The 27,160-nt window shown below is 41.6% G+C and overlaps 1 protein-coding gene across 4 annotated transcripts in view; it reads right to left on the reverse strand.

The window, feature by feature from the left end:
• The window catches only part of MDGA2 (MAM domain containing glycosylphosphatidylinositol anchor 2), a 414,191-nt gene that overhangs the window by 104,917 nt on the left and 282,114 nt on the right, over window positions 1-27,160 (reverse strand). For all 4 annotated transcript variants that reach the window (XM_069949265.1, XM_069949264.1, XM_069949266.1 and 1 more), the window contains 2 exons: window positions 20,051-20,320; window positions 676-1,005 (listed from right to left, as the gene is read on the reverse strand). In XM_069949265.1, the coding sequence (XP_069805366.1) occupies window positions 676-1,005; window positions 20,051-20,320 (600 nt within the window). The remainder of the gene's footprint in view (window positions 1-675; window positions 1,006-20,050; window positions 20,321-27,160) is intronic.

A 27,160-nucleotide genomic window follows, 5' to 3' on the forward strand; every position in this document is an offset into this window, starting at 1 on the left:
GATATGCATGCACAGTCATTCTCCATTAAACTCCATAGGAAGTAAGAAAAGCGGGCACACATGAATTGGCTTGCTGAGTATAGAAAACCATGCACACCTGTCTTCGTAATCTTGAAGCACGCATTGCTAAGACCTCATCGAATTGACAAACCATAAGTGTTTCTCATCAGAAAAGCCCTTAGTTTAAAAAAAACTAGTATAATTATAGCACATCTATCATTGTGAATGACACCGACCAAGCTATAGGGACCTTGATATGGATTTAGAAAACTGCAACTCAACTTTTATAGAAGCTGGAACCCTGGGCTCTTAAAGGTGTTGTAAAACCATTGACTAAGATGTTTGGCAATATATAAAAAATAGTCATTAAATTGGGATTCCGTTTATTAAAGGCAAAAATTGTTGACTAGACAAAGATACAGTCAGTGGATGGCTCCTCTAGCTGGCGAGAAAGGATTCTGGAGCTTCAACATTGGAAGGAAAAAAACAACTTGAGGTATTTATTTATGGGGTGAGGTCTCACATGAAGTGGAAGTCATGTGATTTGAACTATGGATCGTTTCTATCCAAGTGGGTGTGGTTTATATTAATGAAACATATTGACGTTCTAACGCATAGAACTTGCTCTTAGATTGAACTAAATTAGATTAAAATACAGTAAGTCTGATTCCTTACCTGTGCTGCTGGATATGTTCACATCATTGCTGATATCTGGAACACCCCCTCCTTTAAGTGAAGCAACACATGTATAAGTCCCAAAGTCTGTAAATTTTAAATCAATGATATCCAGATTAGTAGTTCCGGGAGAGACATCAGGGTCCGTCTGAGTAATAACCATTCTTTCAGAACTCCGTAAAGGACGGCCATTTTTAAACCAACTGAATGTAAGCTCCTCGGAGGGTACAGCTTCCACCTGGCAGGATATTTTGACCTCTCGACCAATTTGGATGTTGTCATCTTTGTGGTAGGGATCGGGGGTTATCCAATAACGTCCTTTTTTTAAAGCTAGAATGAGAAAAAAAATTATAATTATAATACAAACTATATGTAAAACAAACATCAGTATAATAATTTGGCTTCCATGTTAGGATGTGTGCACACTAAAGAATTATTGCGGATAACTTGCCGTGTATTCCGCTGATCATCCCCGCATGCTCCCGCTTCACTCTGCCTCCGTCCCATAGACTCCATTCTATAGTAAGGCAGATTCCGCCGTCCGCCCAAAGAATGGACCTGTCCATTTAAAAGTACAGTCATTGGGCACCTGGCTCAGGAAGTGTATGGCCGAATCTAAATTGGCCATCGAAACAGAAACAACTTGACTCTTGATGAGTGACAAAAAATTTTTCCGTAGGTCTGCTCATCTCCAATCTAGAGATTTTGTACACCAAAATCTATACAGTAGCTCAGATGACTCCGGAGTGCTTGTAATACATACTTTCCAGAATGGAAACCACAGGCAGTTGCCTACCATAGATGCATCAAAGTGTATACCAGAGATGCCCTGAAATGCCTTTCGAAGATGCCCCATAAAATGCCAACCAATTAATTGAATTACGCACCACACCAATATAGCAGAGCTAAATTTATTGTGTAATTGTACTGCCTGTGGATCATGTAGATATGTAAAGAACACAATAGCCCGATAACTTGTTCCTGTTGACAAACTCAGCTTTGCTCCATTGATATGCAACCAAATGGTATGGTAATTGATTTAAAAAAAAAAAAATCCAGTTGTCCGTTTCAAGAAACAGACTTAATAATCATTTAAGAGAATCGCCTGGAAAGCGCTGACCCAGCATGTTACTCGGTGTAATTACTGCTATGTACATGCAGGAAGGAGACAAATGGTCGCATTCCTGACTCTATAGCCGTTTCGGATTTTTAATAACCATTACGGAATGTACGGTATATACCGTCGGTTTTCTGCTGGGATGTAAAGAGTATTTTTAGATTCTGACCAAATACACAAACAAGCGCATTATCCTGCTGCATAATTTATTAATTTGAATGTTTAATAGGGAGATATACACCGCCGCTTGATTAAAACTGCTTACTTTGGAAATAACACGCAGTCCGTAGCGCGACATGCGACCAGAAGTCAATATCATAAGTGCCTGTTTTATTTGGCCTTTGAGAACTCCACGGAATACTTAAAGCAGGTGTCCAGTAGGGAGCTCAAAAATGATAAGCTGCAGCCCCATGGGAAATGCTTACCTGCTATGTATTTTCACTCCATTAGGACACAGTTACTCTATGATCAGTGCTCTATCCTAGCAACCATGTCTACGGGAGCTTAATGTCCATAAGTAGGATATACATTTTTCCCCTTCCCGTTACTTAAAAAGTTATTCTAGATAAGTAAACTGTGGCTTCTAGCAAAAACAGCATCACTGTTGACCACGGGTTATGGATTTATATTGCCACTCAACTCCCTTCAATTGAGGTTGATTTACAATACCACATAGAGCTTTTGCATCTTGAGGTGTGCATTATAGTGGGATGGTGGGCCATAGTACCTGGTGGTGTCGTCAAACCTTGTCACAGTAGCTGGGCAGCAGGAAGAAAGGTCAGCCTGATAGAGGAGGTGCCAGCATCAATGCAGGTCTAGGAAGAGCCTGCCACCAAAGCCGTTAGGCAGAAGGGCCCACAAGGGAAAAGGTAATACCCATAGTGGGCCCCTAGGCTAGAGAAGGTCCCTTTTTGGGCCTAGTTTTCACTGACTGGCTGTGCAAGTGGTGAAATGGCAAAAATGAAAGTGGCGGAATGAGTAGTGGCGGACCCATCTTCTCGCTCCCTGGGCCCACCTTCTGAACTCACAATGAGGCAAGATGTTCTTTCCTTTCCCTATCAGCCATCTTTCACCAACCTTACCATAATACATTGCTTTCACAATACATTATATGGTTAAAGGAAACTCAAAAGTGTAACTGGTCCCGCAAAAGGCAAGAGTAGCTTCTGTATGACCCTGTTAGACAATGGCTCTGAGAAGGATTAAAAAAAATAGATGCAATATTAGGCTATTAATCCCTTACCATAACGTCATATACTCCAAGAGTATCACAAGGGTCTTGGATAATAAAGGGACCGTAACTAACAAAGGGGTTCTTCAGCGTTAGAAAAACATGGTCACTCTTGTCTCCAGCACCACTCTTGTCTCGGGTTCAGGTGTGGTTTGCAATTAAGTTCCATTTTCTTCAATGGAACTGAGTTGCAAAACCTGTACCCAAACTGAAGACAAGAGTGGTGCAGTCTCTATAAGAAAGTGGCCATGATTTTCTAATGCTGGATAACTCCTTTAAGGCCATGGGCCAAGACCATGCGTATGGTCATCACCACTGTGCTCATATAATCAGGTTTATGAGAATGAAACTTACAGTACAAGTGATCAGTTAATATTCAAAGACAGCAACTGGGGAGTGGATCCCATCACTTCTATGGGTGGGCTTTTGGCACCCCATTTCGATACTGGTTAGGCCAAGTGATGATGCACCACAACATTGGTAGGATAGTTACTAATATTTTAAAAGCCAAAACATTTTAGCTTTATCCTGACACTGCCTGGAAATGCCTGCCTCTCATGGCCAACCATCTTTGCATAATCTTTGCATACTGTTAGGACGGGACTCAGAGACACAAAGCAACGTAAAGCCCTGTCGCTTGCACCGGCCAAACTGTCCCCAACCTAAAGACTGCTTGCTATACTGGATAGGGTGTAACAAAAAACACAGAGACAAGACAATACAAACACGATAAAAGTAGAGTCAACTAGCCGGGTCAGTAACAAACAGTCGTCGCAGGACAAGTCAGAAAGCAAGAGTTAACCATGGAGAGTGACCAAATAAGAAATAGATAGCTTAGGCACTTACAACTAAAGCCCTATCGCAGGCACCTATCAATGATGGGGGTAGTGGTTTTATAGAGACTTGAGTCACAGCCCCAGGACGTGATTGGGGCAGAGACTCCAGCCCCCCAGCAACAATACAAAGTCGATTGGCGGCCCCGTCCGCCAGTTAGTACAATTACTCACAGCACCTGAGCTATCCAGCAGGGAGCCTTGGACGCGGTAAGAGAGACTAGGGGCACTGCTATTGTGCCCCTAGCAACCGGCTGACCCGGTTACCAGGGATGCCCTTGGCACATCCAGGAAGCAGTTGGCACGCTCCGGCAGTGTCAGGAGTCGAGCATGCCGCCCGTTGCCGGCTCCTGACACATAAAACTTGTATTTCAATTCCGTTTACCTTTTTGGTGAATTTGATGCAAAAAAGGGCACCCATGCCCCAAGGGATGTCCCATCCCTTGCCCTGTTCCTGCCCTAAACTATAGTTGTAGAATATATTCTTTTCAGTTTTACCATACTGTATCTCCAGGTCTCCCCAATGACAGCATATCCGAAAATAGTACAAACATGCATCACTGGTGAAATAGATGACAACTTTTCTATCATTGCATTTGATGGAATCATTTCTAGCAATGAGAGGAGACAGCAGTGGTCCTGATGAGAACACTGTGGTACCTGCACTGGGAGGCAAATGTTATAATGGTTTGCACTCATTTCCATTCCATTCTGGAAAAGAATTCATCATCTTCTCACAGAGTCTTGTCTCAGCGGTTGTAATAGGCACTGACCAGTCTCGGGTGAAATTGAGAACATGCTACAGTTTTCCTTTTCCCCGGTCGGCTCATATTCAGATGCATGTAACCAATGAAGTGTGACACTGTATTTCATCAGCACATAACACATGCACTGTACACCTCTATGAGAATACATTTATTTAGAAGCAGTGATTCAGGTGATGATAGAAAATAAGTGTCAGAGCCATTCAACAATAGTTTAACCCTCATGGAGTGTACCCATGGAATCGATCACTGGTCCATGGCAGGATGGGGCCATGCTCCTATACTTTTTTTTATTTATATGGTACATTTAAGAATCAGTATTATGTCCCCATTTACCAGATCTCAGATGGTTCTGTTATCTAGTTCAGGGATTGGGAACCTTCGGCCCACCAGCTGCTCAAAACTACAATTTCCATCATGCCTGGACAGTCAAAGCAGGGAGAGGAGCCTAAGGGGCCGCTGGTCTTTGCCAGAGCCCACCGAAAGGCAGGATAGACTTGCTGTGATAAGGTGACCCCTAGGTCGCTCCCCCTGGTTTGGCTTGCTAGCTGTTCTGGGCGAGGTGCAGCAGGCAGGAACACAGCAGGGAGCATGGACAGGACTCACGGGCAGGAGTCATAGGCAGGATTCATAGGTGGGAGTCACAGAGTTGGGACCACAGTGCTAGGGAAGTATGCAGAGACTCCAACAAGGGAGCCACAGCAAAGGGGCCTTAAATAGGGCGCGCTGACCCTTGATATCAGGGAGAGCCATCATGCACACCCTAGGAGATGGGGACATGTGCACTGGGAGGCAAAGCACTGATGGGGAACCTGGGCAGGTAAGGTGTCCCAGGAAAGGGCTGAAGCAGACATGTATGCAAGCCCAGTGTCTGGTGCAGTGGAGCCCCTGAGGGAGGGCAGCCCATGTTGTGACATATACATTCCAAAAATACCTTTGACAAATGTGGCCCAGTTCTTCTTTAGGTGAAAAGAATGCTCTTTATTATTGGTGGTCAGTGTCACCATGGTCGGGCTTCTTGGCCATTAAGTCTCCCCGCTCTGCCTCGGTCCAGCTGGATCGTGACACAAGAAGGTGGGGGGTGGGGGTGAATTACAGTGCTGGGACAAGGTGGAAAGAGGGGACTCAACACTGTCCATTGATGATTAAAATTATTTTTTACACCTGAAGAAGTATCGGGACAGCTTTCTTAAAGGTATTTTTGGAATGTACAGCAGACACAGTAGCTGATGGTACCGAAAGCGGCACCTACCCAAAGGAGAGTGACAGTATTAAGAGCCTGGATATAGTTTAATAAAGTACCGAGAGTGTGATTCATGACTTTTTAGGCCGCTTTTAATTTATTCAGGCCAAAACAGCCGGTTCAATTGAATTGGACCTGAAACAACTTTCGAGAAATTCTCTTATCTCTAGTACTTGACCATCTCCATCAGTCCTATAAAAATTAAATCTGTACATAATCGACCACCACTCCATTCAACTGGGAACACTTGAAATATGTGCACACTCTGGAAATCACATGGATAACTTGCCGCGGATTTCGTTGCTTGCCCACCCGCGCTCCCACTTGAATTTCCACCAGTCCCATAGGCTCCATTCTATAGTTAGGCAGATTCTGCCTTCTGCCGAAAGAATGGACAGGTTCATTCGTCAGGCAGATGGAAGAATCCACCTGACCATAGAATGGAGTCTATGGGATGAACGGAGAGTGAAGGAGATAGTGAAGCGGAAGTGGGCAGGGAAGATCGGCAGTATGCACGGCAAGTAATCCATGTGATTTCCGTAGTGTGTACATACCCAAATAGAGAAGAAGAGGGGAAAAAAAAGACATATGAGCCCTAAAGCATCTTAGACTCCTTGGAGAATACCAACATACAAGTGGCCAAAAGGGGTGATCCCCAAACTTTTTGTAGACCTTAGATCTACAAAACTAAAATCTTAAAACCAACTGCGATGATGCCGGTAGATCTTCACCTCCGCAGAGACTATATTGAATGAGTCATTCCTTTGTATTTGCTTTGAAAAGCCAATAGTCCTCAGTGAATAATTCAGATTACAGACTAAAAAAAAAAAAAAAGAAGGCTGCGGCATTTAACCTTCATAAGTATTTCATTTTCATCCAAATAACCATCATATACTTTAATGGTGACCTGAAATTCAAGCAAATTGCAAATGAGAGCCGGCGCTCTGTTCACACAAATCATACACAAGCTAATAGCGCGGGCAACGTGTGGCTGGTGAACATCATTGTAATTAAAGCTTTGAAGCTGCGGATGACATGAACATGTGTTCCTGCTAGATAAATATGCTTAGCATGCTGTATGGTCAGCCCATACCATGGAATTAATCCATTCCTTTACATGGAACAATCTGGATTTTCGTAATAACTGAGAGATCACTCGGTGCAGCCTATATCATCAAAGATACAGGATACATCAATATTACAGAATAGCTCGGAGCGGCGGTGTATCTATAGATGTAGCAGTCAAAGCCGGCTGATATGGAATCCGCTGACTTAAAGGGACATAAGGCTCTGGAGCTAAACAGTGTCACCTGATGCCAAAGAAACCTAAGTTTAGTGAATAGTTGGTTTGGGTTTAGTGTCTGACTTAATTTCGGGGTCTAATTTGGGATCTGGAATTTAAGGAGGTACTCTGGCAAAAAAAAATTCTTTCAAATCAACTGGTTTCAGAAAGTTATATAGATTTGTAAAATATTTCTATTTAAAAATCTTTAGTCTTCCCGTACTTATCAGCTGGTGGTGTATTCTTTCTAGTCTGACACGGTTCTCTCTGCTGCCACCTCTGTCCATATCAGGAACTGTTCAGAGCAGGAGAGGTTTTCTATGGGGTTTTGCTGCTGCTCTGGTTCATAATTTGATCTGGGAGTTAAACTTTTGGGGAAATCCAATCTGGAGTTTAAGGATTTTTGTGTCTGTTTTTTTTTTTTTTTACTTTTGGCCTAATTTTACCATTTGGTCTGCATTTACTCAGTGGTCTGAAGGATCTGAGGTTTAAATTAATTTAGGGGTCTGAATGGATTGTGTTATTTGATCTGGAATTTAAATGTTTTGGAAAGTCTAATCTGGGGTTTAAGATTTTTTTTTTTACGTCTAGTTTTGGGTTTGAATTTTTTCTTGATTTATTTTAGGGGTTTGGCCTGGACTTTTATTTAGTTTGGGTGTCTGGTTATTCAATTAACAGCTTCCATCCAGGTGTAATCAAATGCAAAATGTTCATTATACTTTTGTGGCCCGAATGAATTAACGGTTCTTATATGGGGGTCTTAATTTCAGTAAGGGCTAAATATCTTTTTTTATTTGATCACGGGTCTAAATTTATTTGGAGTTCTAAATTTTTGAGGTTTGAAACATTTAAAGGGTTTTTTCCAATGATGCAACCTACTGTATTGTCAACTGTCTGATAAATGAACATATATTGGTAAATATAGTTATTATACTGCGACATGGCGAGAAAGGAGCTGCTGCATATTACCCCTATGGCTGATACTAATGCCGCTAGGCTATCTTTAAAAACCCACGCCAGGATGTTAGTATATAATTTGATCAAACCATATTGCCCCATGTACCACGTGCCGGTCAGCCTTCTGTGCCGGTCAGCCTTCTCCGCCGGTGGTGCTGGCTGGGTTTTGAGGGGGGCACTTTGGGTCTGGTCCTGTGACATTGGGGTTGCAGGGCCATTTCATGGCCTCCCTTCCCTGCATGTGCACACTTTGCGGGGTTGGCGGTCGCTGACCGACAAAGTGTGGAGTTAGCATAGGGACCCGTGTGAACCAGGAGACCGGCCCGTGGTACATGGGGCAATATGGTTTGATCAAATTATATACCAACATCCTGTCGTTGTTTTTTAAACATAGCCTAGTGGCATTAGTATCGGCCATAGGTGGGATGTGCAGCAACTCCTTTCTCTCCATGTTGCAAAATAGTTATTATACTGGTCTTTCATGCTTTCCCTTCGCTTTTGACGCAAACTGCCCTCCTTGTTGTCTTCGTTGCCCCACTTACTGTTTAGTGTACATACATTAATAAACTTCCTGGTCCTGCTGTACACTCTAACTCAGAATTCAGCCAACTCTATCTCCCTGTCACTATACCATCTTGACCATTACACCCTTCCGCAGGAGGCAACTACAAAGTAGGAGGGAGAAAGAGTTGGCTGAATTCAAAGCTAGAGTGTACAGCAAGAACAGAAAAGGTAGTAAAAAAAACTTTATTTTACTAATAGATTTTGGGATGTTGAAAACTAGTAAATACAAAGGAACTGTAAAGGGTTCCAAACAATCCCAGACATAATGGATGAATAGAAAAAAAGTGAGTGTGAGAAAGAGTGTGAAAGTTTTCAAAAGTTCAGTCTGACAGGAAATTTAGCTTACCAATACTTATCTGTGCGTGCTCTCAAGTCCCCCCCCCCCCCCCCCCCCCCCCCCGATCGCAGTTGCCTCTCTACCTGACTGAAATAAGAGTGACAGCCCACTCGGCCAATCACTGATTAAGACAGCACTGCAGTCAGTGATTGGCTGAGCGGGCTGTCACTCTTGTGTGAGCGAGCTGGATGTGGCTGCATTCAGCGGGAGGACCCATAGGAGGACACCAGGGGAGCATGGACAGTTCAGCGTTCCTCTTTTTTCTATGTGTATTAATTAAACTGTCTGGCGGCCATCTTTACAAACTTGTTACGGACTTTACAAAAAGTTTGGTTCAGTAATGACACAAACTTTTTGCAAAGTTCATAATGAATCTCGGCTCATGAACTTTCATGTGAAAGGTTAAAGGTCCGCCAGAGGTGGTGTAAGACAAGGACCAGAAACTAATTCTAAGGGCCCTATTACACGGAGTGATAATCGGCCGAATTGGGTTGATTCAGCCGATTATCGCTCCGTGTAATAGACCGTGATCATCGGCTGATCGATGGTTTGGACCTAAAATCATAGGGCGCCGACCGCACATTACTATTACAACAGCTGTTGATTGGCCAAACACTAGTGATGAGCGAATACTGTTCGATCGAATAGTAAGGTATTTGATCTATCGAATATTATTGAACAGTTCGCCGAATATTCGATAAATATTTGATAAGCGTTCAAATCCCCCAGCTTCTGTTTTTTACCTCCAAGTGGTCGAACAGATGTTTTTCAATAATCGAATATTGTTCCCATAGACTTTAATGGGATGGAATATTCAATCAAATATTCGGGACATCGCTAATGATTTCCTTGCAGCCCTTACTGCCTAATTATTGGACAGTTTAATAGGTCCAGTAAACGCGCCAACCTAGCAGATCGGTGCTCATTCACTAAAATGATCGGCCCATAGTCGGCCCGTGTATTAGGACCCTGAGCTTAAATGAACAAAAACTTTACTATAATCTAAAATTAACAAAAACCCCACTGGCTAGTGTTTTTCTTTTTTTTTTTTTTACAAACAGGTGGTGGCTATCTTCTAGAAGGAAAGACAAATTCTCAGATAAGTAGATCTTTTTGCCTTTGAGACATTTGACCATAGACACCATGTTGGTACATTACATAGTGACAAGTGCTCATTTGCCATTCTGCATTATAAACTTTTAGGATTAATGAGGCATAAGCTTCTGCTGAGTACCTTATGGCCTTCAATGCTGGATCACCAGATGGTAACAATTCCCCTGGAGTGTCCTTTTGTTATTATTAAAAACTGGCAAGTTTAAAAATCAGTGATATCAGGAAAAAAACAACAAAAAAAACGTAAAGCATCACATTAAGCTATTTCAGCTTTTTTTTTTTTTTGTTAGATGTAAAGTTTGCTTTATCCGGAGCAGCAAAGTCTACAGAAGTTCATCCGATGCTCCATGACAGTAGCTCACCCCAAGTGGAGAGAAACCATCACCTGAAGATTTTAGGAATACTAGATACAGGGGCGTCACTAGAAAGGGCTGGACCCCATAGCAAACTTTTGATTGGGCCCCCCTCCTTTTCCCTATCGCACTGTAGGTAATCCTCCTGTTTATTAGCCCTCCACCCGGTAGATAGCATGCGTTAGGCATCTCCCCTGGTATGCCCCCAGTATATAGTGCCCACCATGGTAGACATCTCCCCTATTGTCCGCCTTAGTAGACATCTCCCCTGGTGTCCCCCATGGTAGACATCTCACCTAGTGCCCCCTATGGTAGACATCTCCCCTAGTGTCCCCCATGATAGAAATCTCCCCTAGTGTCCCCATGGTGGGCATCTCCCTAGTGTCCCCCATGGTGGGCATCTTCCCTAGTGCCCCCTATGGTAGACATCTCTCCTAGTGTTCCCCATGATAGACATCCCCCCTAGTGCCCCACATGGTAGTCATCTCCCTTAGTGCCCCCTATGGAAGGCATCTCCCCTAGTGTCCACCCATGGTAAACATCTCCCCTAGTGCCCCCCATGGTAGACATCTCCCCTAGTGCCTAGTGTCCCCCATGGTAGGCATCTCCCCTAGTGTCCCCCATGGTAGGCATCTCCCCTAGTGTCCCCCATGGTAGAAAGCTCCCCTAGTGTCCCCCACGGTAGGCATCTCTCCTAGTGCCCCCCATGGTAGACATCTCCCCTAGTGTCCCCCATGGTAGACCTCTCCCCTATTGTCCCCATGGTAGGCATCTCCCCTAGTGTCCCCCATGATAGACATCTCCCCTAGTGCCCCCCATGGTAGACATCTCCCCTAGTGTCTTCCATGGTAGAGATCTCCCCTAGTGTCCCCCATGGTAGGCATCTCTCCTAGTGTCCCCCACGGTAGGCATCTCTCCTAGTGCCCCCCATGGTAGACATCTCCCCTAGTGTCCCCCATGGTAGACCTCTCCCCTAGTGTCCCCCATGGTAGGCATCTCCCCTAGTGTCCCCCATGATAGACATCTCCCCTAGTGCCCCCCATGGTAGACATCTCCCCTAGTGCCCCCCATGGTAGACAGCTCCCCTAGTGTCCCCCATGGTAAGCCTCTTCCCTAGTGTCTCCCATTGTAGAGGTCTCCCCTAGTGTCCCCATAGTTAAGTTAGTTAAGTTTTGATGTGTTGTTATTATTATGGTGTTTGAGGTGTTTTTGGGAAAATCTAGTTTGCACGTGTGGGGGATAATACAGTGGTGCGTTTGGTGAGTGTGAGGCTGGACCAGCCAATACGTTTATGGACTTGTATATATTGTACAGTTATGTTTTTTGTATTGGTTTGTTGTTATGTTTTATATTTTTAAATAAAAGATCTACAGGATGTAACTCAGCAGGATGTGCAGGGGCATAGCTAGGATTCATGGGGTCCCATAGAAAAAAAACTGTATTGCGCCTCCCCTCCACTACACACAAAACAAAGTACTGTATATATATATATATATGCTCGGTGAAGTGGCCAAAAATAAAATCTCTTGTGACCAGAGGCAGGAGCAGCTACGAAAGTGACTGGCAGAGTAGAGAGGCAATGGCTGCTCGCTCTGTCAGTCCACTGTATTTAACTATAAGGGCCCATTAAGAGCCCTTATGGTTAAATACATAAATGCAGGAGCAGACTACTTTCTATTTAACCCCTTATGTACTGCAGTGTGTAAGTGACCCAAAGTTCAATTACATGCTGCAACACATAAAAGAGGAAGACAAGGAGATCTCTGCTTCACTGCTCCACTTATAACCCCCGACTTCTGGCACATTTTCCTACTTGATTGCAGCAGCTGTAGAGCAGAGATTAGGGCTTATCAGAGGAGTGAAGCAGAGATATCCTTGTCTTCTGCATATTAACCCTTTTTATGTTGCAGCATGTAAGTGAACACTGGGTCATTTACACACTACAGTACATAAGGGGTTAAGCAGAAGGACACAAGGCACTCATATCTTCCCTGTGCATCCCAGGGTCCCTCTCCTGCACAGGCCCCATAGCAACTGCCTACCCTGCCTCCATGGTAGCTACGCCACTGAGGATATGTAATGTAAGGTATGTAAACATTAGCAGAATAGTGAGTAAAGCTCTGGAGTATGATAAAGCATAAAACTCAGGATCAGTACAGGATAAGTAATACATTGTACACAGTGACCCCACCAGCAGAATAGTGAGTGCAGCTCTGAAGTATAATACAGGATGTAACTCAGGATCAGTACAGGATAAGTAATGTAATGTATGTACACAGTGACCCCACCAGCAGAATAGTGAGTGCAGCTCTGAAGTATAATACAGGATGTAACTCAGGATCAGTACGGGAACAGTAATCTATGTACAGAGTGCAGAATAGTGATAGTAATTTTGATGTCTATTTTTTCTGTCTATATGCGATAACCACCTTGAAAGGATTTACTATACACCCTCATATAGGACACATGATTGACAGCTGCACCCAACAGGAAAGCATCTGGTGGAACCGTCAACCTTTAAAGTCATATCCTTTAAACACATGATAATAATTAGATTGCCGACATATATTCATCCTCGATATACACAAACATTTCAATATCAAGTAATTATTTTCCAGTTATGAGAACTGATGCATTCACATTTTCAATTTAAATGCAAATACTTTTAATGGTTCGCTCGCAGTTTTCTGTGTTTTTGTCTGAGGAGGAAATAAATAAGGGAACTTTTTACTTTTGAATATATATGCAGGAGACAAATGTCAGTTTTCACAGTGAATGAGCAAATTGACTTCTGCTTGCCGTCTAGCTGGCCTCGCTGCATGGAGGTTTATTCCACATTCATTCAATTCATTTATATTACGACAATAGGTCCCCGTACTTCAAGGGTAACAATGGTCTCCTCCATCATCTAGAAAAAACTCCAACTCTGGTGTCCAGAGCAGCAGCAAATCCCCATAGAAAACCTCTCCTGCTCTAGACAGTTCCTGACATGGACAGAGGTGGCAGCGGAGAGCTCAGTGTCAGACTGGAGAGAATACACCGCTTCCTGCAGGACATACAGCAGCTGATAAGTACTGGAAGACGGGAGATATTTAAATAGAAGTAAAGTACAAATCTATATAACTTTCTAAAACCAGTTGATTTGAAAGAAAAGGATTTTCGCGGGACAACCCCTTTAAGAAATCAGAGCAGAATGTTAAGTTAAAAATTACAAAATGTTGTAATGTACTTACAACCGGCCGTAATTGCAAACTACGGCCGTTATTTTTGAAATAACGGCCATTGTTTGCGCAGTTACAGGCGGTTTTATGAAATACGATAGTGTTTTTTACGTAGTGTGAACCCGGCCTTAATGTTGATATACATCAGCTCTAGTGATATGTAACTGTTTGGACCAGGGCTTGAGCAGCCCTGCAGTTCCTTACACAGTCACTGGTGGCAGCAGAGGAGCTGCAAAAATATAAAAGTAATATTAGAAAAAAAAATCTATCTATCTATCTATCTATCTATCTATCTATCTATCTATCTACCTATCTATCTACTGTATCTATCTATCTTCTATCTATCTTCTGTATATCTATCTATCTATCTATCTATCTATCTATCTATCTATCTATCTATCCATCTCCTATCTATCTATCTATCCATCTCCTATCTATCTATCTATCCATCTCCTATCTATCTATCTATCTATCTATCTATCTATCTATCTATCCATCTCCTATCTATCTATCTATCTATCTATCTATCTATCTATCTATCTATCTCCTATCTATCTATCTCCTATCTATCTATCTATCTATCTATCTATCTATCTATCCATCTCCTATCTATCTCTCTCTCTCTCTCTCTCTCTCTCTCTCTCTCTCTCTATCTATCTATCTATCTCCTATCTATCTATCTATCTATCTATCTATCTATCTATCTATCTATCTATCTATCTCTCTCTCTCTCTCTCTCTCTCTATCTATCTATCTATCTATCCATCTCCTATCTATCTATCTATCTTAAATTATTTAACTTTAAAGAAATGTTTTTGTTTTTTTTAAATCCTTTTTAAGGCCATGTTCACATAATGTAAAATTAAGGGCAAAATATGGCCGTATTTGGATAAACACGACCTGAAATAATGATCATGTCCTTTATTTCAGGCCGTATGCATCCAAATTTTGCCCTTAATTTTACCTTGTGTGAACACTGCCTACAGCACTTTTGCAATCTGTTCTTTTTTCATTCATTTTATGCAAAAAAAAAAAAAAAAATGGATATGTTTGTGCGCATCCATTTTAATCCGTTTTTCCTTTGACTTCCATTATATAATAAAAAAAGGATCAAAACCATGTGTGTTTTTGTTTTTTTCTTCATGATAGAAGTCAGTGCAAAAAACGGATCAAAACAGATACACACAAATGCATCAGTTTTTTAATCCTTCCCCCCCCCCCCTGCATTAAACGGATGAAAAAAACTGATTGCAAAAACCGCAGTGTGAACCCGGCCTTACTCAGAATGACCTAAGACGGCCTTCGAAAACAGACTCAGTCAGAAATCCCCTTCAAAACTTTCTACACTTTCCCAGCCATGCAAATCCGACAATTTCTAAACACTCCAGAATCCAAGAGATTCACCGGATTTAGTCAACTTTATCTTCCAAGAATTAGAAAACACCCTGACTCCCACCCCCACATTCACCAGAGAATTTTGGCTTCTGACAGCCTTTGACTAATGTATGGATATCGATTCAACACTCCGAACAAAGCCGACCTTTCATCTTCATTGGGATGAATTATGTATTTCTGTGATTTCTACATTTCTCTGTAATGTTATATATTTATTTCATGCCATGCAGATTCCGCAACCGCATTGTTAGTATTCATACAATTTAGACATCATTACAATTTGAATGTGATACCATAGCGGGCTGCCATGCATATAAAAATCCTGGGAGAGCGGCGGCAATGACCTACGGATCTTCCTGAATAACTTGGTGAGTAAATCAGCTTTGTTTATCCCCAGCCATTCTCTCTCCGACTTTATTTTCCAGCTGCCTTAATTATCGTCACAGTCCGCAGTTTTTTTTTTCTCCCTTTGTAATTTCTGTTTCTCACGCATCTGTCACTGACGGATGACTGTAGAAAATTCATCTCTGATTGTTTCCAGTCTATTCTACATTTTTCTCTTCTCATCCGCAGGGTGATAGAATTGATGGATGGATCTTTCACAATATTTGAAGCGGACCTGTCACTAGCGCAAGAGCAAACAAAACTTTACAAACAAATGTTGGTGACCTGAATGGCGCTCCATGTGGCTTGGCATGGTATTGCATGCAGAATCTACAATTTTATTGAGAGGCAATATAGAATTACAGGGGATGTTCAGAACTTTGCTTTGTATTTCTTGCTATGTTGCATGTTCTATATTAGTGATGAGCAAATAGTGAAATATTCGAATATTCGATATTAGTACAAATATCTCCCTGATATTCGAATATTCAATCGAATATTCAATCCCATTCAAGTCTATGGGAACAAGTTTTCGTTTATTGAAAAACATCTATTCGACCACTTAGAGGAAAGAAACGGAAGCTGGGAAATTTGAACGCTTATTGAATATTTATCGAATATTCGACGAACTATTCGATAATATTCGATAGATCGAATACCTTACTATTCGATCGAATATCTATTCCATCGAACAGTATTCGCTCATCACTATTCTATATACATTGTCTGTGATTTCTTTATTTCCAGTGATGTCTATTTATATATCCATTATAAATTCTCCTTTCTTTCTTTCTTTCTTTCTTTCTTTCTTTCTTTCTTTCTTTCTTTCTTTCTTTCTAAACAGATATAGAGTGAAGCAACAGGGATTTTATTTAATGCTAAATAGGATAACAAAGTGCAGCACAGCAAATGGATGCTGTGCTGCACTTTGTTATGCTATTTAGCATGAAATAAATCACTGTTGCTTCACTCTACGTGGATGTGCTGTGGGATATCTGTTTACATATCAAGTGAGGATCTTGGTCAAGATCGCCCCTGCTGGCACCTGGCTATTGCATCCTGGCGTTGTGCTGATAACCTATCCTATTTTCTGTCTATCTATCTATCTATCTATCTATCTATCTATCTATCTATCTATCTATCTATCTATCTCCTATCTATCTATCTATCTATCTATCTATCTATCTCCTATCTATCTATCTATCTATCTATCTCATGTCTTTCTATCTCCTATTATCTCTCTCTTTATCTATCTAATTGGGCATTCACATGTTCTGTGCACACTCCGTATATATGCAGTATATTCGGTGCTCCCATCATCGTAATGAATGATGCTAGGAGTTCTGAATTCCGGTCTGTAGCATGTCACCCGTGCACAGACCGTAATTATGGAACATGTGACTCTCTCCTAACTTTTATCTTAGCTATCAGCTCTAAAATTTCCAGAACCGTCCCTATTTTTAAGTGCTATTCCATCCAATCTCCGTCATGAACACTGCGAGGCAGCAATTTTTTTAGGCTTATATATTTTTTATATTATGAGTGGAGTGCAATGCATTGTAGTATTTCAGCTTAAAGGAGAAGTCGGAGCAGGGAGATTTTTTTCAAAATTTCCGGGGAGTATGAATAAAATAGCATGAACTTATCTCCCCGGCTCCAACGCTGGTGGCCGCATACCGCCTTATCCTGGTTAGAGAGAGGACCTGGGGAGTGACGTTCCAGACCTGCTCAGCCAGTCAGGAGGAGTCAGAGAGGCGGGACCATGTTATAGCCCCGTTCTCCTCTAAATGGGTGCAGGTTGGCAGGGGGCAGTATTTTGGCAGATATACACTGAATGATGCTTAGTGGCAACAAGAATTTTCAATTTCCCCCCTTTTAGAAAAAAACAAAAACTACAACAACAAAAAAAAACAATCCTGGCTGCTGAAGATCCATTATTTACTCGGTTGGGATTAGTATGATTTTCTTCTTTTTTACCAAAGAGAGAATTTAACAAAAAGCAAATATACCGGAACGCTCAAATAGTTTCTCAGGATCAGATTTTCCGAGCTCTGAGCCAAAATTTTTCTACTCAAACACATTTTTGATTTCCATAAAGATGCAGCAAAATGTTGATTTTTCACTTGGTTTATTTTGCTAAAAACTTCTCGGAACACCTTGCGGTGTATAATGAGATGCGAGCCATAGCCGGGTACGGAGCGGTGCGCGTGCTTTTTGTATTTAGTCGTGTATTGGTTTGCACCTCTGTAAATATTCGAAAATGCAAACACATTGTCATTGGGATTTGCAGCATTAGCCTAGAGTAATCCTGTGAAAATCAGCCATTTAAGAATACCCCGGAGTATTCTCAGTATATGTTATCATCTCGGGGAGATACATAACTTATTGTTGCTACTGCTAGTCATTGCTTGGATGCATTTTAAATCTAGCCTGAAATGGAGCTATAAGGTGTGCAGAGGCAGCTATTGCATATAGGCTCTTGTGGGCTGGTGGGGTGGGGGCGTTCAAAAGCCCCTCTACCATCTATAAGGCACCAGAAGTAAACAGCATGGTTGTTATCTTTCAAAAAGAGCACTAAGCCTCCAAGATTGAGGGAGACTTGACTTAAAGAGGTTTAAGAGCTATTTTGCATATCCTTTCTTCCCAGTAGAATTCTCAGTAGCAATGGTCTGTGGTCTCTATACATCTTTAATAAAGATAAACAAGTACTAAAATGCTTGGATGCTCAGTACTAAAAAAAAAAAAAAATAATTAAGCCCTTACAAGGGCTGTTGGGTTCTTAGTCTAGTATCCATGCCTACTGGAACACTAATTCCCTACCTAACGCTCTCCCTGACAAGCAGCATCTTTGTCCCAAATCTCTTCCAGTATGCATGGTGGAGGCGAGCACCACCGGCTCAGATTATTATACAGATGTAGCCAGGGTTAACTTGATCACAATGACGCATTTAACTCGACACTCAAATTGACTTAGCATAGCTCCCTGACACAATTGTTGAGTCAGGGATCATGTTAAACCTGGCTACATCTGTATGCCCGGGTCATCTGATCTGGCCAACTAACTAAGAGTCTCCTGCATGTTTATTGGCTGAGAAATTGCGCCCAAACTTGCTGGAAAGGGATGATGCCATTTTTTTCGAGTATCGCGAGATGCTCATCCGAGCAACGAGCACCTTCGAGCACCTTAATACTCTAACGAGTACCAAACTCGGACGAGCATGCTGGCTCATCACTAATCTTTATGATGAACTCTCCTGAATAAGAATTAGTACGTCTTTGACCCATGTGGATAGACCTCTCACTAACCAGCCAACAACCTGCTCAGCACTAAAGAGGGGCAACAACCTACGAAACAGCTGTCTGCCGATGGGAGATCTTTCCTTTTGGAGAGATTGTTTGGCTTGGCATTTGGAAATGATTGCTTTACAGTTCTTAAAAGGGATTATCAGATGAAGACAGCCCCTGTACATACACCCTATTGGGGTGTATAGATGTTATAGGTTGGGGCCCCCACTCTTGCATGAGAGCCAGACTAGAGAACTGCTTTTTGTTCTGTTCTTTTTTTGGTGGACCTAAGATGTTCTTGCATTGTAGGGCTCTCTTTTTTAGTGTCAGGAGCAGGAGCCAGGTTGACATATTTTAAGGTTGGAAAAAAAAAACCCAAACCCTCCAAACGGGTATAACCAGGCGCAGGTCCATCTATAGCCTTCCTTGGACCTGTGCCCGGTTATACCCGTTTGGAGGTATTGGGAGTGTTTTTTCTATTGTTTCTATCCCTTGTGGATATCAGGAGTGGCTGCGGTCTGTTACTGCCTACATGAGAGTTGTGCCTCTGTTGAATGCACAACTCGCACAGGTGAGAGTTACCTGCTATATTTTGAGGTGGGTTGTCTCTAGTAAGACCACAATTCATAATGTCCCCTTCCCTATACAAAGAACAATGCACATGTTGACTTGATCCAGTAGATTTTGTGGGAATCTAGAGAAATGATTCTAGGTGGGTAAACGCTGGCGGATATTTGGTGGATATCAATTAAGACCTGAAGATCTCCTTTACCACAAACTGTAACAATATCTAGTATTACACAGTACACAGGGTGCCTCATAGCTAAATAGTTTTTACCCCTTCTTAGCTGTAAGTCATTCTATGAGACCCCAGGACTGAATATGCCAATGTCCTATACTCCATTTTTCCATGCTTTTGAGGGGAACCCATATGTATTTTCTAACATTGCTTTGCCGTTAAAAAAAAGTCTTGACAGGTCCATATCCCCCATAAGGATGGCTAATGAGTAGTGTTGAGCTGAAAGTTCAGGCTCGACAAAGTTTATTCAAAGCCAAATGCTCGGCATTTCACTCCGGGCATCTGGAGAAGTTAAATGCTGTCCTATGGAGTCCTAGAAATTATGTACATAATCACAGGCAAACCCAAACTTTCGGAAAGTTTACTCCACATTAGTAATAAGTCCAACAAACACCATACCTGTATAGCACATAAAGCACTAAACATCACATAGTCACATTCACAAAATACCCCAGGTCATCCACATCGTAAGAAACAAAGACTTCAAATTTTCTTACCTCTTACTATTATACTTGTAGACTTCTTGGCAGGATTGCCGACATTGTTATTGGCAACACAGCTGTAGGTCCCAGCATCCTCCGAGGTGATAGATGGTATTGTTAATGTTCCACTACTTAGCACAGACTTCTCGGGAAGATTTCCAACAGATCTAACCCAAGTTAGCGTTGGTGTTGGTTCTCCACCTGTCGTGACACACACTAACGTTATTGTTTCACCAGGATTGACAACAATTGGATCTTCCACCAGCAGTTTAATAGACGGAGATGCTGAAAATAGAGAAGAAAGAGAATTAAAGAAATTTGGAGAATTTCACACAGAGATCTGAGGCTACCATATGCAATGGATTGGTCAAGTGGATTGGTGAAGACCCCTAGCAGTAGAGATGCATTGTCTGGTGTGGAAACTACTTATTGCCTTATGTTTTCATGGCTGCATTTCTCTCCTTTTTTATTTTTTTTTGGAACAAGTTTTTATTTATTTTCTTTTACTTTATTTAACCAGAAAAATAAAGAGAACATCTTCTAGTTGTACAGAATGTCCAACTCGAAAAATGGAAAAACAAGAAAAACAAGAACATAAGCATGAATAGACTGGAGGACTTGGTAGACGCTTGGTAGAATACAGCATAAAATATGTATAAGGATATAATTCTAAACCAAAATAACAAGAATGGCTGTCAACCCCGGAACATACAGTACACAGTTCTCTCGTCAGATGGATGCGCTAAATACATCACGCAACACATCATGTCAGAAAATACATGCAGTTATTGAGGCTAGGAAACATGTCTGTATGAAAAAGTGCATCGGATCGCAGTATAACACAACTAATTGCAGTCAGCGCAAGCAAATTATACAAAAGCATGACTATAGGTATTGCTGTGTCCACTGACTTCTGTTCCCAATAGGACTCCAAGACACAATCTCAACATAGAAAAGAATAGGGATGTTTAGGGGTGTGATCATTAAGCAGTGCCAGTAGCAGGGTCTCTCAGTTAAGAAATATGTCCATGGCACTGTTTCCCTCCCACGACCATTACTCTGGAACTAACCGAGTAGAAACATCATTAAAGTCCCAAATTCGAAGTCGGCTATAACTAAGGGGGTAATCTAAAAGCAAAAGGTAGTGAAAATCCTCACACATCCACCAAAAATAGATGGTTGGGTGGTCATGGACTGGCAGAAGTGCTGCTCCTCCTCTTCCTGTCTTCTTCTCTGACCTGGAAAGTGCTGACATCCAACCCCCCAACTACTCCTTGCTCGATTCTCCCCACCATGACTATACTGCATCTACCACATTAATCTTATCATAAAGGGCATCAAACAGAGATTAACCAGTTGACCAGATCAATGAATCGAACTCATGGAGCTGAGATGGATGAGGTCGTAGTATCGGGAAGGTACATATAGGTGTAAACAGAAAGAAAGTGAGACTAGAAGATTTCTGTATGGGGCCATACAGTTTTTGGAAATATCATAGCTGCTGACAGAGGAATATGGTCAAAAGTCCAGCTATTGCACCATAACATTGAGTTAGATGGATTGCTCTGTGGCATGGGTTTGCCAGTCCTTCAAACAGTTAGCAAGAAAAGTGTGGAATTTTTGCAGTTTTGTAAAAGTATTGTTTAGAGGATTGTAAGAAATTTTCTGTTCCCGATGAAAATGTTTATTTTCAGGCTATGTCTCTACTAGGTAAAATTAGGGCAAATCACTACAGTGGTTATTTGCCCTTATTTTTACCTAATGGGACCATAGCCTCAAATATTTTTTCCAGAAAAGATAATTTATATCATTGCTTGTCCACAGGATAGACTATTAAAATTGACTGGTGGGGTGCCAACATCACCCCCGCCAATAAGCTGTTTGTCATCCAAAACAGTTGGCTTGTATTGAGTCTAGCGGTGGCTCCACGTTACTGCAGCTACAGCTCTTCTTGAATTTGAGTATTTGAGTATGGAGCCAATGGCTTCTTTTCTTCTGTAGTGTAGTTGCCAAAAGCAGATCTATAGAAAGCAGCAGATGCTCAGACCAGGTTATAGGACAAGTTTTTAGGGATAGGATACTACCGAAGAAGTGGTATATCCCAGTGTGAGTATGGTGGAGGGGGATTAATAAGTGCCTTGCTGTCAAGAGATTGATTGAAGACCTTGCCCTAATGAATGATCTGTCGAAAAGTCCTAGTCAGTTGAGTTATCGGCGAATGGCCTTGCTTCCTATAGACATAAGAGGTATAATGTACTAACATGTCCATGAAGCTAAGTAAAACCAACGAGAGAAAAATTATTCTGATAGGTGTCAGTAAAGAATAATCTATTTTTTTTTTCACCAGTGAAAAATGGTCTCTAGTAAAAGAGAATGAAATAGCAATTACAACCTCTTAGCACGGAATTAAAATAGCATCTTCGGCTGAGTATGACACTAATTGCAGATCATGGATTGCAGTGCCCTGGATATTCTAATGCATATAGTCTTTTTGGAAGCACGCCAAAATGATAGGTTAGGAGACTATATAGGTGAATATAGAGCTACGTATCAAAGCAAATGTCTAATTTGCTAAATTATAAGTTGAATCCGAGCTATTATTTTAGGCTGGGTAGAAGAGGACTGTAGTGTTTTTTTTAAGACCGCTGAGATCAAGTACAGAAAATTCCATCTTCTCGTGATCACAGGGCTGGATTATTGGGAAGTATAGGGTGCAAATACCCAAAGATCTCCACCCTCTAGAGTAGAAATGGGAAACCTTTGGCGGGATGGCTGTAGCTATCGACACCCCCACGATGTGTATCCCCAGCATGGCACCCGGCCTGTTCACAGAGTGGTGCATAGACGTTATCACGCTGGCGGTCCACATCTTCCCCTCACAGGGCACCGCATAGGCGTCATCTCACTGGGTTGCTAGAGGTGACCTCTGGCATTCTCACGGGGACATGCGGCAGGATGTGAGGATCATAGACCAATGGTATGCCTGCACCGTCACCAGTGGGGGGGGGGGGGCAGAGGGTAGCAGTATGGGAGCAGTGGGATCTTACTTTTGAGGTGGATGCCTTATTTTTTTTTTGGGGGGGGGGGTGCCTTATTTTCAGAGGATGCCTTATTTTGAGGGGGATGCCCTATTTTAAACTATCATGTAAATCCTCCACTATGCCTTATTTTCGGAGGGTGTCTAATTTTCCGGGAGCTTGAAAACCCCAAACTGAGCATCGCCACGGTGGTATTATATGAGGACAGTTACTGAGGTAGTAAAATATTATTATTGGCACTAATATTTAGGCACTATATAGCTCTGATATTTGGGTATTGTAGCAGAATTCATTTTTGTGGTTTATAACGTCGATAACATTGGACAAAGTGGAGAATATTTTTCCCAGGGGCCTCCATGAATTTCGATCTACCCCCATTACTACTTTCTCCCATCAGTCATGGTTGGCTCAATAAAAACTTAAGAGCATATGTCGTATCTGGCTGTTTCTATGCTCATGGCTCGATTGGCACTCTGGGTCTATATTTTAGGCATTAAGAGGCTGAGAGGTTTACTGTGATTTATATTAATGCACTAAAGTTTATTTACTTGTTTTGCTTTGGCCTAGAAGTGAAATGAGCTCAAAGATTCTAATAAAATTCTCCTCCATCTTCCATCTGTCTTGTGGCTTCCAGTGCACTGATTTACAGGACGGATGAAAGGACTCAGTCAGACCAGGCGCACAGGTTGTAAAGATGACTTATTGTTGGTCACACATTAGATGTCAGGGTCTTGACTTCTATATATTGAATCAAGAACATTATAATCACCGGTCATGTTTATATGTTATTCAACCAACAGATGGCTAGACTGTGGAAGTGGATGCTTGAGGTGTAATGATCAAAGTCAGCCCAGGGCCCAAGGCTTAATAAATACTTAGTCACTCCCAGGGGGGTTACTACCACCAGACATATTGGGGGGACATTTATGAAGGTTCCACATGAAGCGTACACCAGAGAGAAGGCACAGATTGGCCCCTTCTCCACGGTGTACGCTTGCAGGATCCCCTGCTCGCTTGATGGGTGGACGGGGGCGCTCAGGGGGCAGCAAGACAAGGTAGGGAGGAGACATGGCCTCCTCCCCTGCCTTGTTTATCAAGCTTTATGCCTGGAGTAAATCATGATCCACGTGCTGGAAGAAGGTGTAAATTTGGTACGTCACGCGTAGGTTTTGGCGCCCGACCGGACGGATTTACTGAGAGGCATGCCCTCTTTGTGAATTCGGCTATAGCTGCAACCCACTGATGGATTGCCTGCTCATCCAATCACTTACTGGGGCGGGACACCACTGCAGTCACTGACTGGCTGGGTGGGCAATCCCTCATCCGGGCCATGAAGCTGCAGCTGGAGGAGCCGGGTAAGTGACATACCTGGATGCAAGCCGAAAATGACATCCAATGAGAGAGACCTGAGATCAACACTATGAGGGCATGGTAAGTATACTTTCTTTATTATGTTCCTGCACCTCCCTACCTGCCTGTGATTTTTTTTTTTTTTTATGTTTCACATGACTTCTTTAAATGTGTTTGTGTATGTGAGTTTGTGTCCCTCTGTCTGTATGTATGCAGCAGAGCTGTTTGTGTATGGTGATGTAGCAGAGGTTTGTGTGACTGTGTATTGGTATAGTAGCACTGTGTGTGTCTGTGGGTACGTTTATGTTGCACATCTGTGTGTGTTTGTGTAATTTAATGTAGCAGAGCTGGCTGAGTATTATGCAGCATAGTTCTGTGTGTGTATTTTGATGTAGCAGAGCTGGGTGTGTATGATGCAGCAGAGCTTTGTGTGTGTTTTGCATGCAGTAGAGCTCAGTATTTGTGAATATAATGGTAAAGTTGCCCTGTTAATTCAATAAAATTTTACCCCTCCCCTGCATTAACCCCTTCACTGCCTTAGACCACCAGGGAAAATTATTAACATTTAATATTTTTTTCCTGTTTACAGTTGCTTAAATCAGGGGTGTGTTTTATAGTCAGGTGTATCTTATAAAGAGAAAAATATGGTATATAATCTATTTAAATAATCCATGAGATATTGGGATGATTGTGTATATATATATATATATATATATATATATATATATATATATACACTAAAAATATACCAACCTACAGTACATAACAAGTAATAACTCCTTGTACCATAGCAACAGATAGATAATTGTAAAAATGACAACAGACTCAAGGTTCATTATGACAATCGCAGCCTAAAGTGATTTATTCTGTTGCCATCTAAATATAATTATTTTTTATAACTTTTTATTTCCTAAGTCTTGTGCTTTTCCTATTGCCATTCCAAGGATGCGAGAAAAGCACCGCAGGGCCGACTGCCGAACTTTCAATGTCAGCATGGCACTGCTGTTTAGACAAATAGATTCAAAATGAAAATTTATAGTTTGAATATTGTCAATCAAAGTGATATCTGCTGATCATTTCTGAGGATGGTTTACATGATTCATTTGTTAGTTTTTTTTCCTTCCAGCAGAGCATTTAAAGGGGCTCTCAAAGACTTAAATGGATACTCGTGAGAAAACTTTTTTTTAGTATATTGCTTTATTAAAATTATTACTTTATAATATAGTTAAATTTTTAAAAAAATTACATATTTTTTACATTTATATCCACTTCCAGTTAGTTGCAGCAGTAAGAGGCGATACAGCGGCCTCATATTTGTGAACAGTGCTATACGAGCAGGGGCCCGTTCCCACCATATACTTTATGCCGTGTCACTCCTTACAACTGCCACTAAATGGATGTTTAAAAATCTAAACCTAAAGTATATTACAACTTAATATACCTTTATTAAAGCAATATATTAGCAAAAAAAAATAAAAAAAAATACCCCTTTAAGTATGCCTGGTAATTAAGGTCATCCAATTCAAATGACAAGCTGTAGATGTGTCCACTCTCATCCTGTTTATAACCTGAATATATGCAGGTATACCTTGTAAGATTATTTGTTTTTATCTGAGGTTTTAATCTTTTTTCAATAATTGAAAATATTGTGTTAGTCTATGAGAGGAGACACCAAGATTGTCAAAATGAGGCCTTTAAAAATAGGTCACGATATTGTGGTGAAGAACTATGAAACATTGCTTTCCTTCACTTATCTAAGGGAAAGGTAAGGCAGGACACATCTGTACATTACTGAGCAAAGGCAAGTCACTGGGGGTCTTAAATAAATAAAGCCCCACCCCCTTGCGACCCATTGAATTCACTAAAAGATGCACGCCTCTTAGTAACTCCGGCAGACCTATGCCTGCAGGAGCAGCATTCTACACCTGCTCTGGAGCTTCCTTCCCACCTTGCCACGCTCCCTGCCCATCAGGTAAGAGGGGCTTAAATCAGGAAAAATTAGCAGATTTTCCCATAAATTGCGGGGCTTGTGCAAAAAAACAAACAAAAACAAACAAAAAAAACTGTGCGTATGCTTTGGCAAACAATGATAAATTCACTTGACTGTGCCTATGTAACCAGTAATGGAGCATGCTGTAGAGTTGCTACAGCCTCTTCACTGTACTTATTGATAGAGCTCCTGTCTTTGAAAACATATCGGGATATTGTGGTGAAGAATTATAAATATTGCTTTACTTTACTTAACCTAGTGAAAGGTAAGGCTGGACACATCTGTACATTACTGAGCAAAGCCAAGTCACTATGCCTAATGTACCAGTGATGGAGCATGATGCTCTCATAGGTGCTACATCCGCTTAATTGTCCTCATTGATAGAGGTCCTGTCTCAACAATTACATATTGATAACTTATCGTACGGAAATATATCGTTCTGGAAAAGGGAAACAATCCCTAAAACTCTAGAAGTCAGGAGGAGTTAGAAGGTTATATATCTAATATGTGGCTGCAGCAGTTCTTTCTCTTCTACTACTTTAACTATTATGTCAGGTTTATAGTTACCACCTACCCATCTCTTGTATTATCCTTCTATTATAAGTATAATAACAGTGAATACCCAGCATGCCTTCTCTCCCCATGTCCTTAATTATGAAGACACCATAGTAGAAGGCTAGTTTATAGAAGGGAAACTGAAAGGATGGCTTATACTGCAGCTTTTTTCCAGGATCACATTACATGCCA

The sequence above is a fragment of the Dendropsophus ebraccatus genome, chromosome 13 (genome assembly GCF_027789765.1).
Source record: "Dendropsophus ebraccatus isolate aDenEbr1 chromosome 13, aDenEbr1.pat, whole genome shotgun sequence".
Taxonomy (NCBI): domain Eukaryota; kingdom Metazoa; phylum Chordata; class Amphibia; order Anura; family Hylidae; genus Dendropsophus; species Dendropsophus ebraccatus.